The sequence below is a fragment of the Aquarana catesbeiana genome, linkage group LG06, assembly GCF_042186555.1.
Source record: "Aquarana catesbeiana isolate 2022-GZ linkage group LG06, ASM4218655v1, whole genome shotgun sequence".
NCBI classification, from domain to species: Eukaryota; Metazoa; Chordata; class Amphibia; order Anura; family Ranidae; genus Aquarana; species Aquarana catesbeiana.
In genome coordinates, this window is record NC_133329.1 from 343,391,460 (window position 1) to 343,406,172 (window position 14,713).

The 14,713-nt window shown below is 39.6% G+C and overlaps 1 protein-coding gene across 5 annotated transcripts in view; it reads right to left on the reverse strand.

Moving 5' to 3' along the window:
• Positions 1 to 10,643: 10,643 nt before the first annotated feature.
• Positions 10,644 to 14,713, reverse strand: part of LOC141147023 (sodium channel protein type 2 subunit alpha) — a 323,489-nt gene continuing 319,419 nt past the window's right edge. For all 5 annotated transcript variants that reach the window (XM_073633969.1, XM_073633971.1, XM_073633967.1 and 2 more), the window contains one exon: positions 10,644 to 14,201. In XM_073633969.1, coding sequence (XP_073490070.1) covers positions 13,006 to 14,201 — 1,196 coding nt within the window. In that variant the 3' untranslated portion in view covers positions 10,644 to 13,005. The remainder of the gene's footprint in view (positions 14,202 to 14,713) is intronic.

Sequence of the window (14,713 nt, forward strand, 5' to 3'; positions counted from 1 at the left end):
GCTCACCCCTGTAACCCTTCTCAATACAGAGCTGGTATTTCTGCTCAGGAATTTATTGGAATGCAAGGTACAGGCAGGTAGCGTACTTCAAGGATCATAACCTGAATCTGTTGTTATAGCTAAAACAATATTTCTTCCCTGCAATTATGGAATACATTCAAAGTATTTTTTAAAGGTACAATTTTTGTGTCTATGAAAATGTAGTGTAATATCTCAGCTGAAACATTTGTTTTTAACCACTGTGATGAAAAATACAAATAACTAAAACAGAATCTGTTAGCAAGAACTGAGCACTTAATTCAGTCTGGGGCCTAGGCCAACCAGTTTAGGCAAACATGGGGCCAATTCACTAACGTTTACCGCATGCAATAAGGGTATCATGTTACTGATTTGCATAAATTATTGCATGCGGTAAATTAAGTCCAATTCACAAAAAAAACAAAAAACGATTAAGCAGTATTTACCAAAAAAATAATGTAAATATTGCATAAAAAGCTCTTAAGATCATTTCACAAACAGACCAGAGAGTAAAAAAGCATAATTACCACCAGGGTTTTGCTGGCGGTATCACATGCGGTATTCGCTGTTTTTTGACAAATAGCTGGTTGCTAAGCCGCGTCCTTAACAACCGATAACTCAGCATCTGTCAGCGGTTTTCCCTGTTCACAGCTGATTGTAAGAAAAAAGCAGACAATTAAAAAGTATGAAAAAAAAAAAAAACAGCGTGGCCCCCCCCCCCATCCGTCCATACCAGGCCCTTCAGGTCTGATATGGATTTTGCGGGGAACCCCACGGCAAAATAAAAAAACAATTTCTTGGGGTCCCCCCAAAATCCATACCAGACCCTTGTCCAGACATACAGCCCGGAAGGTCAGTAAAGGGTGGGGGGCGCTCGTTCGTCCTCCTGACCTCCTGAACCATACCAGGCCACATGCCCTCAACATGGGGGGGTGGGTGCTTTGGGGAAGGGGGGCTCTGACAAGGGCCTCATCCCCACAACCATGGCCAGTGGTTGTGGGGTTCTGCGGGCAGGGGGCTAATTGGAATCTGGAAACCTCCTTTAGCCCCCAGATCCCAGCCCCCCTCTTTGTGAATGAGTATAAGGTACATCGTACCCCTACCCATTCACTAAAAAAGTGTCACAAGGTAATGAAAACACAGGCACAGTTTTTGACAATTCTTTTTTAATAAAAAATAGTGTCCCCGTTGTAAATCCACCGCCAATCACGCCGCCCTCTGAATCCGATAAAGAAAAAAAAGAAAAAGCTCCTCCCACCGTCGGTGAAAGTTGGCTGCCTAGTTGGCTCCGCCGTCTGACATTTCCTATATAGGTAAGGGGCGGGACCACCTGGCTATGTCACCTGGTGGGCCCGCCCCCTTGTGATGTTACGGACTGGTGCATGCTGGGTTGGTGATGCCACAAGGGATGGGGCCACCAGGTGATGTAGCCAGGTGGCCCCACCCCTTACCTATATAAAAAATGTTAGATGGCGGAGCCTGCAGTAGGCAGCCAGCCTTCACCCAGCGGTGGGAGCGTCTTTTTTTTTCCGGGTCTGGTGGGCGGCATGATTGACGGTGGATTTACATCAGGGAGCACTATTTTTTTATTTTTTAATAAAAGAATTGTCAAATACTGTGTCTGTGTTTTTATTACCTTGTGACACTTTTTTGGCAGGGATCTGGGGGCCCCCCTTCTTAAAGGGGCTTCCAGATTCCGATTAACCCCCTGCCCGCAGACCCCCACAACCACCGGCCACGGTTGTGGGGATGAGGTCCTTGGCAGAGCCCCCCCGCCCCAAAGCACCCACCCCCCCATGTTGAGGGCATGTGGCCTGGTATGGCTCAGGAGGAGGGCGCTCGCTCATCCCCCCCTTTCCTGACCTTCCGTGCTGCATGCTTGGATAAGGGTCTAGTATGGATTTTTTTTTTCATACTTTTTAATTGTCGGCTCTTTTTTTTACATTTAGCTGTCAGCGGGCTGATGAGTCATCGTTGTTAAAGATGCGGCAGCCGGCTTCCCGGCTCGCTCCTTAGCAACCAGCTCAATGCGGTAAATTACCGCATTAACTAATGTGGTAATTACCGCTAAATCGAACAGATACCGCTTTCAGTATTTAACTCCAAATTCTTAGTGAATTGAACCCTTGCACAATTGTTACCACATGCGGTATTTTACTGCATACTAGCCATTATTTAACTCTTAGTGAATTGGCCCCCATGTTACATATTAAACACTATGAACTCTATGGTGTTTTCTGCCAAAGTCTGTAACTTAAAGTGGAACTAAAGTCTGCTACAGTTACCTCCAGCCATGCAACATCTGCAAGTTCCCTTACTGTTGCTGGCATCTTCGCCTGATCTTCTTCCTGTTTTAGCATCATTGGCCAACTTGATTGGCTGGCCCAAGATGATGTAACTCCCTTGCTCGTATATGGTAGTTGACTCTTCCTGGCACCAAGACATGCCGAAAATATAAATCAATGCAATAAAAGCCTGCCTGCTAGCAATTTTCCATTGTATGAATACAGTTTCATGTTCATGCAACAAAATGTGATATATTTAAGCCTATCAGTCTTTAGATGTGATGTGTATTTGTTTTCTTTCTTTTTCATTATTTTTTTTTTTAATTATCATTCAGTGATTTTACCAGTAACGCAATTCGTGCCTTAGGGTAACAACATTCACTCACTGCACAGAATCTATTGAGGAACAGGGATTGCCACCCTAGGACAGGAATACAGAACATCCCCCCATTTCCCTCATCTCTGTAACTTAGAGGGGGTGTTCTGCAATCCACAGAGAAGGTGGGGCTAATATACCTGATAACAATCAGCAGAAGCAGTCAAAGAACAGCAGCTTCCGTCTAAGGCTTTTATTTGTGGCATTATTCTTCTGATCATAGAGTTGCTTTAAAAAAGAAATTCATATACTGTATTACAAGGATGCTTATTTTTTGTTCCTGTACTATATATATTAGCACAACCTGAATCAGTAACTCTATTATTGAAATTTTCTTTTTGCACATATTCTGTACACTGATCTTAACTGCCCGTTTGTAATTAAATTTTTTGAAATATACTACAGTTCTATCATTTTAAAGCAGAACTTCATCTAACAAGGAAGTTCCTTGTTTTCTACAACCCCTGGAACACCCCCCCCCTTAGATTGGAGTTTTTTCCTTGGAGTGGGTACCTATTTCTGATTTCTATTTGTGATTTTTTTTTTCTTTCTCCAGCCCCATCCGCAACCTCCCGGGACACACGGGTCTATTAAGAAAGTGCAGCGCTACTTGCGCATTCGCCATTGGAAGCCAATTGTGAAACACCAGGAAGTCACAGCTGGCTTCCAGTAGCCAAGATGCGGCTCCGGGGACCTGAAGATAGCTGAAGAACTGGCCTGGGCGAGGTCAGGACTGGATCCCTGGACTGGTAAGTGCATGTTTATTAAAAAAGTCAGCAGCTACAGTATTTGTAGCTTCTGACTTTTTTCCAGAGCAAAGTTCCTATATAAGTTCTTGATGTTCCAAAGTAAGGAAAATACAATACGAATTTTAAACAGCCCTAACATTTTAGAGTCCCTCCCGCTGTCATTATTAACCAATATACGTCTTACAACCCTAACGTGCTGAACTCTCTACTGAAGTAGGGGCCCTCAAAGTCTGATTGGCCACTGCCTTACTGTCACTTCAACCTCCTACTGGTAGTTTAAGGGCAAAGGAGAAAGATCAGTGTCACCGCCCCATTCAAAACTAATGTCCAAAAGATAATGTATCTGAGGGGTCCGGCTGTCATTTGTCATAATGGTGGTGGCGACAGCAATGGAGACCAATGGACCTAAGGTAATCTTTTTGTAATTTCCTTAATATATTTTGATAAATGCATTTAGCGGTGTAGTTCACTTTTACGTAAAAAAAAAAAAAAAAGAAAAATCTTGTTGAATATTTAGATTGGATTATGGAACATACTGTTATAAAGAAAACACTCTTGAAATTTTTTAATATTTATTAAAAGTACTACAATTTATTAATGCATTATTTACAATGAGGGAATTATACAATTTAGTGCTTCAGCAAATGAAGCACAAAACATAGAAAAACATGCGAAAGATTGTGTAAAAACTGGTAACATTGTAAAGAATCGATGATCATCATTATTTTGGAATAAATTACATGGGTTGTAGCACTGCTAACTTGCATGTTGATGAACCTGTGTGCCAAAATCCACTAAAAACTAAACAGGCAGGAAATAAATATTTTTAGCAGTGTTTTAAGGTGAACCTGTCACTAACCTAATATCGGTAAAGGGAATCAACTGTTTAAGCAGCACAGCTCTCAGTGCCACCAGAACCATAGGGAGCAATGTAACAATATGCACACCCACTGTCTGCACAGTGGTTCAAGGATGGAATAATGTACTGAAGGCATAAACACGTATCTCAGAATTAAAATGTTTTTGATCATCAGAGAAGTTAGCCACCCTAACTTACGTCACTAGTTTTCCTTGAGTCCTGAGTGTCATGCCTACAACAGCATCTCTGTGACTTGTTTTCCTTTAAAGCTGAACTCCAGTCAGCCATAAAAAAAATTAGTAGAAGGCGGCTCCCTTACCCCTATCCCCAAAAAGTAAGGTGTCAATGCTGGTTTAATCTAAGGAAAGTTTTGGAAGTAGTGGAATATGTACCTTATTTATTGCTCCCCTGTCCCCTGGCATCAGCGATTTTTATGGCTGACTGGAGTTTAGCTTTACAGTAAATCTATGTTAAGTTAAATAGGTAGGCTGCCATCACTGATCTTTCCTGAAAGCAAAATAAATACCCCTAAAAATCTACAGTGAGTAGTTTTTTGTTAGCCCAGGAATCTGCATTTAAACTATCAGTTGGGCTGAGTGAAGAGCGACAAAAATCGAAATTTCACTTTGAAGGCGTTATTCTAATGGTGGCCAAGTCAACCTGTGTTGCAAACATCAAGGCAGATTCTGCAGAATTTACAATTTTGTATTCTTTTTAAGTTAAATCCAGTCCACTAAGCCAGAGTAAATTGTTCCATTAATAAATCACCCTTAAAGCGGTATTAAACTCAAAAGCAAAACATGTTATTATATTGCAACTTCCCAATTCTTAGATGTGATGGCTGCATTTGTTTTTATAGGCTTTCTTTCCTTAATTTTCCCCTGGTGATCTGGATAGTAAGTCTGTTGTTTTTCAACAGAAAAAGTTGTCCTGCATATGTAGCAGTTACAGGGTTGAGACAAACCATTTAACACTGACAGGGGTGCTTACAATGATCGGATCGGCGTTAATTTATTTATGTAAAACCTTTATCAATCTTTAGGAACAAAACCGTTGCTGCAACTGCTTATAAAGTGTGAGCTGGAGCTTTGGCTTCAAGTGTTTATAAACCTTCAGCACTGATCCTCTTCTTCTGGGGTCCCCCGCCGGTGCTTCAGGCCCCTCCTTCTGTCCATTAACACAGACAGTGGGACCCGAACCCGCCCCCCTGCTCCCGGGTCACAGGATTTGATTGACAGCAGCGGGAGCCAATGGCTGCGGCTGCTATCAATCTGTCCAATGAGGAGAGAGACAGCAGCTGGAGCTGCGGTGATCATGCACATCGCTAGAACGAATCAGGCTCAGGTAAGAAAAGGTGAGGATCTGGGGGGGAGCTGCACCCCAGAAGGTTTTTCACCTTAATGCATAAAATGCATTAAGGTGAAAAACCTTACAGTGGTTGTTAAGCCACTGAGTCTTCTTTCTACAATCCCCGCTGTTACAATAAATGATGTATCCAGTGTATGTTTTTTTTTTAAAAATAAGTCACTATATATCTTATTTTATAGCGCTTCTCGGTGCTCATGTGACCGGCTGCCTCTCCACGCTCTCGATGTGACAGCTACAGCGGGAGGGGCTGAGAATCAGCCTCTGACATCAGCCAGGAGGAGGAGAGAGGCGGCCGGTCACGTGAGCGCCGAGCGGCACTATGAAAAAGGTATACATCGGCTTATTTAAAAAATAACACATACACTGGGGCACATTATTTAATGTAACAGAGGGAATAGTAAAAAGAACACTCAGAAATGTAGTGCAGATGATATAAACTTACCATGGTGTCAGGGTTCAGCAGCCATGATAAACCGTGGTCAGTTTAAAGGGGGGAGGGCAGATCCAGGCAGGATCATCCAGATACGGTATTTTATATGATACAAGGGGCCAAATTACACAGCACAAGCACTGTGCTGTTGTTCATGCTTTAAAGAAACTGGATCTTTTTTTTTTTTTCTTTTTAGGGTTACAAACACTTTAAGGCTTTACAACCACTTTCAGTTTGTTAGTGTGTCTAAATCTACTAGTACATCTAACATTCCCCACCCCCAGACTGACAATGCTGCTGTCCAAAGGTGTCCCCTGTGTTCCTACCAGAATGGGGACAGAAGGTGTGTTATTAGCCAGATCACCAGGTGAAAACAGAAGGAAAAAGAAAACGAATTCAGCCACAACATCTAAGCTGCAAAAGATGACATTTTTGGTTTTGTATTTAAGATCGATAAAAAGAAAGGTTCTCTGTGAAAAAAAACAAAAACTTTATAGTAAACACCTCCCCAAAAATATTTATATTCATATACCTATATTATCTCTGTTAGTAGGAATACTATATATATATATATATATACAGTGGGGACAGAAAGTATTCAGACCCCATTCATTTTTTTACTCTTTGTTATATTGCAGCCATTTGCTAAAATCATTTAAGTTCATTTTTCCTCATTAATGCACAAACAGCACCCCATATTGACAGAAAAACACAGAATTGTTGACATTTTTGCAGATTTATTAAAAAAGAAAAACTGAAATATCACATGGTCCTAAGTATTCAGACCCTTTGCTGTGACACTCATATATTTAACTCAGGTGCTGTCCATTTCTTCTGATCATCCTTGAGATGGTTCTACATCTTCATTTGAGTCCAGCTGTGTTTGATTATACTGATTGTACTTGATTAGGAAAGCCACACACGTGTCTATATAAGACCTTACAGCTCACAGTGCATGTCAGAGCAAATGAGAATCATGAGGTCAAAGGAACTGCCTGAAGAGCTCTGAGACAGAATTGTGCCAAGGCACAGATCTGGCCAAGGTTACAAAAAAATTTCTGCTGCACTTAAGGTTCCCAAGAGCACAGTGGCCTCCATAATCCTTAAATGGAAGACGTTTGGGATGACCAGAACCCTTCCTAGAGCTGGCCATCTGGCCAAACTGAGCTATCGGGGGAGAAGAGCCTTGGTGAGAAAGGTAAAGAAGAACCCAAAGATCACTGTGGCTGAGCTCCAGAGATGCAGTCGGGAGATGGGGGAAAGTTGTAGAAAGTCAACCATCACTGCAGCCCTCCACCAGTTGGGGCTTTATGGCAGAGTGGCTCGACGGAAGCCTCTCCTCAGTGCAAGACACATGAAAGCCCGCATGGAATTCGCTAAAAAACACCTGAAGGACTCCAAGATGGTGAGAAATAAGATTCTTTGGTCTGATGAGACCAAGATAGAACTTTTTGGCCTTAATTCTAAGCGGTGTGTGGAGAAAACCAGGCACTGCTCATCACCTGAAGCATGGTGGTGGCAGCATCATGCTGTGGGGGTGTTTTTCAGCTGCAGGGACAGGACAACTGGTTGCAATCGAGGGAAAGATGAATGCGGCCAAGTGCAGGGATATCCTGGACGAAAACCTTCTCCAGAGTGCTCAGGACCTCAGACTGGGCCGAAGATTTACCTTCCAACAAGACAATGACCCTAAGCACACAGCTAAAATAATGAAGGAGTGGCTTCACAACAACTCCGTGACTGTTCTTGAATGGCCCAGCCAGAGCCCTGATTTAAACCCAATTGAGCATCTCTGGAGAGACCTAAAAATGGCTGTCCACCAACGTTTACCATCCAACCTGACAGAACTGGAGAGGATCTGCAAGGAGGAATGGCAGAGGATCCCCAAATCCAGGTGTGAAAAACTTGTTGCATCTTTCCCCAAAAGACTCATGGCTGTATTAGATCAAAAGGGTGCTTCTACTAAATACTGAGCAAAGGGTCTGAATACTTAGGACCATGTGATATTTCAGTTTTTCTTTTTTAATAAATCTGCAAACATGTCAACAATTCTGTGTTTTTCTGTCAATATGGGGTGCTGTGTGTACATTAATGAGGAAAAAAATGAACTTAAATGATTTTAGCAAGTGACTGCAATATAACAAAGAGTGAAAAATGTAAGGGGGTCTGAATACTTTCCGTCCCCACTGTATATATATTATATATTGAAGATCTTTCAGAAGACCATATTCCATAATTGATCAACCCCAACAAAATGATTTTGTGTGTACATCATCTTTAATCTATAGAAATTCAAACTGGAAAAAGTTAAAGCTTTAAAGATAGGTATTGTGAAAAAGTAAAGTGCAAAACATGTTACAAAATACTAAATAATGTTTTAGGTTTTTTAAAAAAAGTTTTTCTTTAACAAAAATGTAAAAGTTTTCTATTCTACAATAATCAGTTTTTTAACTCTACTATGCCAGTGGAAAATATGTTGTTCTGCCTAATTTTAAGATTGCACAAACAAGGACATGATTTATTGGATCCACCAACCTATGTTTGAATGCAACAGCAAAACCAAACGAGGAGAAACAACAGCTGGTTATGGAAATGAGATAGCTATTCCCCAACCTGGCACATTTAATCATGGAGTTACCATTGGGCACAGTAGGCATGGGCAAAGCGGCTGCATTACCTTTTAGAATTATTAGCCATGGATGTCCCATCATAAGTGAGAAAATGAATCTAAAATAATGCCAATGACACATTATCTCAATATTCTAAACCAGGTTAGATCAGGACACATCCTATGTAAGTGATCCTAGCAGAGGGAGGTTACATAGAGCGCCTACAGGCTTTGGTAATGGAAATCCAGCCCTAGGTTCATTTTATCTGTACTGGGGGCTGATTTCATGTCTGTGATAGCAATGCATGGCTAAACATGGTTAAACATGACTGTGTGTATTCTTTCCCCCCCACTTGCCCACACTCCCTCCTTCAACATTCACATAAACATGTGTACTCAGAAAGCCAAGCATATAATTATGTATTGACTCACTAACTGACATGCCTCTTGGTGGTTAGTTTGTGCCTGCACAATCCACCACATCCCTTTAGTCAATGGCCAATCTAACAGGCTCACTGAAAATGGACACCTTAAATAATTAAACTCCAGGGGAAATGCCACTGGGAAATGCACATATAAGTATTATACTTATATTGTTGCATGGCAGAAAGTATAATCGCATTGCACTATTAAAAATTGCTGTAGAAACCATATGTAAATATAGTGACACTGTATCTGCTAATATCGAAATTTATATACAAAGATATTTTTAACATATAATATGTGCCTCTGCAAAAATAAAGTATAAACAAATAATGTTGTATTATGTTGCGGCGTCTATATGTCACTCCTGCTTTGTATTTTTCTGATGAATAGATTGGCAAAAAAAAAAATTGTTCCCAGTTTTTAGGCTTAGAAAACCATCTGCACATGATTGCTGCTGGAAAAAATGGGCATATTATTTTTGGTGACTGATGTTCTCCTGTAATCAATAGAAAGACTTACCTTAAGATGACTAAAGAATCAAGGCACATGCACACTATTGCAGGGCGCTAATGTGTTATTCTGCACATGAAAATGCATTGCATTGCAGAAGACTATTTACGTCAGCGGGTTGCCAAACGCACCAAAAAAGATGCATGTACCGTTTCTGGCAGCGCAGCACAATACATATTAGTGTGTTGTCATGCATGTCCATCAGCAAGGTGCATTGGACAGTCAGTATTTAGTCAGCTCAATAATAATCTGTTCACCTCAAATACCCAATCAAGTGCTTAGTAATTCAAATATAAATAGGACTTTGACTTGCATATCATTTATTTAAAGTGTTACTAAACCCACAACAGTAAAATCAGTCTATATATCCAATAAAGCATGCTTATTATACTCACTGTGTAACCTAAGGGGGTTAATCCTCTGCATTGTGTAAAAAGGCTCTCCCCTTCTTCCACTGTCCCCAATATATTTCCTGATAATACAGAGCCAGGGGACAGGCTGCACACGCTCAGTTTGGTTTGTATTGCTAGAGAGTTTTTTTTTTTTTCTTAGGAGGGTGCATGTGATCAGCACAGGGCTCATCAACACTGTCCAGACAGAGGGTCAGGGGCCCTGCATCCTGATAGGACAGTCAGTGCAGAATGAAAACTCCTCCTACAAGCTTTAACCAGACACTCATAGAAGTCACAAGACTGCTATATTCTGCTGATGAGAAACGGTATTTAGCAGTTTATATTTACTAAAGTAATTGCATTTCCATGTTCTGTGTACTGTGGGAGACCAGATATAGTGAATGCAGGGTCCTGGGTTTAGTAACACTTTAAGTGAGTGTAGCCGGACTAGTCTAAATAATCATTCTTTGTATTTAATAAATCCATCTAAATTTCTTTATACTGAAATGGAAAGTTATTGAAAAAAAAGCTAAGAATTGCTACTAGACCTGACAGACACTTATGTAAAAATAAGCAACCAGCAATAAAACTCAATCCATTAATTATACCACATACCCAAACATAATTTAAGTAGCCAATACTTATTTTTATTAATTTTCAACTATCAGCTGAAATAAAGAATCTTAGAAAATGTCACATAAAGATCCAGGTAAAGATTTTTTTTTTCAGACGTAATAAAAAAAAATGTGATGAATGGGGGCCCTGCATTTATGTTAATGTTTTGTGTCCATACGGTATCCTGTACACTGTATAAGACAAAAATATAATTAAGACACTTTGTATGGAATATATGTTGAAGGAGTCCCATACAGTGACATGCTAAGTGGAATACAATTGCTGTTTTATCTACAATGTACATTCAAGACAGTTTGTATAATATATTATCAAAACACTTGCATTTTTTCAAAAGACCGAGTCTACATTAACATCTGTAAGGTACTATCACTTTTTTTTGTAACACAGAATTGTTAAGACAGTACACAACTGGTTTTGGCAACAGTGTAACACAGCTATTTCTTCATTTATGAAGCAACAGTTTATTTTGCATGAGTTTGTGTCAAAAAATAATTACAATCATTCAGGGAAGACACCCATTTATTGATTAATTTGTTTTCACCAGTGAAATCAATAAAATGAAACACCTCTTTAAGTGTCATGATAGCATTTTGTGGAATATGTCATCGTGTGATCACATCAGTCTGTTGTTGTGGACATAAAATTCCAACATCATCATCAACAAACTTGAAATTAAACATCAATGAAGTATATATTGGCCATTCTCCCACTATTGATTTTGGAACAGGAAATGCATTTCATACAGAGGTCTAGCGAAAATTTCAAATGGAGTCTTGTCAATTGCTACTGTCTAAACCGTTAAACGGCATGGGCCCTATACATAGTACAGCCACAACCTACTTTATATAGTTAAGCATGTATAGACGTGCTTCTTATGGGGAGGTGTGTTTTGCCTTAATAATTTCTGTTGTACATTCCACTATGGAACACTTTCAAAATGACTGATGTTGTGCTGTCATCTGGTCTGTTCTTTTGGAGACAGACCATTTAGGCAAGCACAATAGGAGTTTTTGGCAAAACACACCTATTATAATTCCATAGTACAAAGACTCGGGAGTTCACAGGCACATAATGGGTCAGAGAAATGATCTTGAGTTGTTGACCACATCTTGCACAATTTTATTCATGTGCAATGGCTAACTCTCTGCAAGTGACTATCCATCTATCCATTCTAAACCTTCTTAATAAACAATGATATATATATTTTCTTAAATATATGCTTTCCCCCAAAAATCATCACAGTCCCTATTTTATTATATAACTTAACAGTGCATAATTATTAAATATAACTGTTTCGATAAAATAAATATACAAATAAGTGACATTACTCTATATTTATAGGCATTTTTGTTTTATTAAATAGTCTTGTTCACTAAATATCACTCACAATCCAAATAATCTTCCATTTTGTTTGGTTTTAATATATGCACTCCATTGATATATTTTCTACTCTTTTGATCCAAACATATATCTGCCACTCACTGCCATTAAAAATCGCTTTTTAATTTACTTGGGAAATGTGAGATGTGATCTAGAGATCTGGACAAACAGGAGAGTGCTCTTTATGATTCATTGGTTTTTGAGCAGCAAGACGACCTTAAGAAGTAGATTTGCCATTTGCGTTACAGTGACGTTACTTCACAGTCACTTCTGGGATGATATTGTAGGTGCAACCACTTTTCTATCCTCGCCCACACATAGATGTCAATATTTGAAAAAGCTTAGGTGTGCCTTCTTATTTTCTACGAGTGCCCACTGACTGCTCGAGTTAATGTGAATAACCTCCTCACATGTACAGTGTGTGGTCGTCTTTTTTTTTTTCTTAGACTTATAATATTTTTTTTTAAAGGTTGTATTATATCCCCAATGTACTGTAAAACCCATATACAAAAATAGTCACATATATAAATAAATGACCTACAAATTATAAAAAAAAAAAAAAAAAAAAAAAAAACAGTTGATCCACTAACACAAGTCTGTAAACATATGGCAGTATGGTAATTGAAAATGCAAACAGTGGACACAATTATTGTACTACAGTGTTTTATGTGAAACACACAAACAATAAGAGTTTGCATTCCCATGACTGGTCCCAACAGACTGAGAAGCCGTTTTTGGCCCTCTGCGTAAGAAGTGTCAACTGGTTATTTAAACAGTAACCACCAGTCAAGGCTGATACACCATCTCTTGACAAGAGGTCACTGTCTTATTATAGGCACTGACCTTGAGTACATGTATGCAAGAACTGTCAGTTTGGCATAGATCTCCCAGAGGAGTCCTGTTGACACAGATGGGTCATCTTCACAGGTTGTAAACAATTTATCACACAAATGAAAAAATGTGCAGTTTTATTTTTTATTCTCCCTGGCATCTTTGCTTTTGTCCTCTTTTTCTGCTTTGTCTTTTTCATGTTTTTCCTTTTCTGGTTTTGTTACACTATCGTATGATGGAGGTGATGTTGTAGAGGGTGTCATATCAGTCTTATCTGAAGTTGAGTTCCCATTAAGCTTATCAATAACCAGGTCTTCTTTAATAGGCAAGCTATTAACTTCTTTCATTTTATCTTTTCTATACATTAATGAAGCTTGTTTAATAGTTTTCCGTAAAATATAGCGCCGGAAAGAACGCTGAATAATGACCACTGACAATTCCTCTTGTTTTCTCCTTAGGGTAGACGTAATTGGTTCATAGGAGACCTTTGAAGGGTTGGATGCCATGAACCGCTCTTCCATTGGTTGGCGAAGGTTATCCATTTCGTCTCCTTCACCCAACACTCGCTTCGTAAAGGCAAACAAGATGTCAAGGCAATGAATTCGGTCACCACTTACCATGGGAAGATCCATTGCAATAAGCGGAACTCTGTTTGGTTTTGGTATACGAAGAGGTGGATCCAGAGCGTCAGCAAAATCAGGCAATTTACTGTACTGAATAAATTGTGTTGCATCTGGATCAAACTTTTCCCAAACTTCATAAAACATCTCAAAGTCATCCTCTCCAAGGGGTTCTGCACTTTCCTCCGTGGCAACACTAAAGTTTTCCAAAATTACAGCAATATACATGTTTACCACCACTAAAAATGATATGATGATATAACTTACAAAGAAGAAAATCCCAACAGAGGGGTTACCACAATCCCCTCTCACTGAACTCCCAGGGTGTTCTGCATTTGGGTCGCAGTCTGGTGCACCACTGTTCAGAATAGGTGCTAATAAGCCATCCCACCCAGCTGATGTAGTGATTTGGAACAAGCAAATCATACTGTTGCCAAATGTTTCAAAATTAAACATGTCATCAATTCCTGCTTCTTTCTTGACGTAGGCAAAGTTGGACATTCCAAATATAGCGTAAATGAACATCACTAAAAACAACAGAAGACCAATATTGAACAGGGCAGGAAGTGACATCATCAAAGCAAAAAGCAGAGTACGAATTCCCTTGGCTCCTTTAATGAGACGCAAGATTCTCCCAATCCTGGCAAGTCTTATAACTCTGAATAATGTTGGAGAAACAAAATAGTTTTCTATCATGTCAGCCAGAAACATGCCTAAAAAGATAAACAGAAAAAGATATTCAAGAGGACTGACAGCATTTAAAAAAATAACATAACATTCATTTTTGCACTTTGAAATTAACATTTAAAAAAAATATAAACAAGTCTTGTACACTATATAAGTACATAGATAAAATTTGTATTCTGCTTCACTGGCAGGAAAGGAGCAGGGGATCATGAAAACACCAGATAAGCCCGTAGCATGCCCCTTGGCCTAGCAACAGATTTAAGCAGGATATACAAAATCCTGTTGATTTTTAGTATGTGTGTACTGCTATCTGTTCAACAGAAGACAGTCTTAACGACCGGCTTCTTTCGAACAGTCCTGCTGGAAAACCAGCATTCAATCAGCACTTGCAGCCAATGGCTGCAAGCGCTGATCTGTGTATTCTGGGGGGGATGGGGAGTCCCCCCTGTAAGAGTACAATAGTGCGGCGGAGGGAGATTCCTGCATCATGAATTGTATGTACTGATACAGGAATCTGTCAGTTTTAAACGAAAAAGAA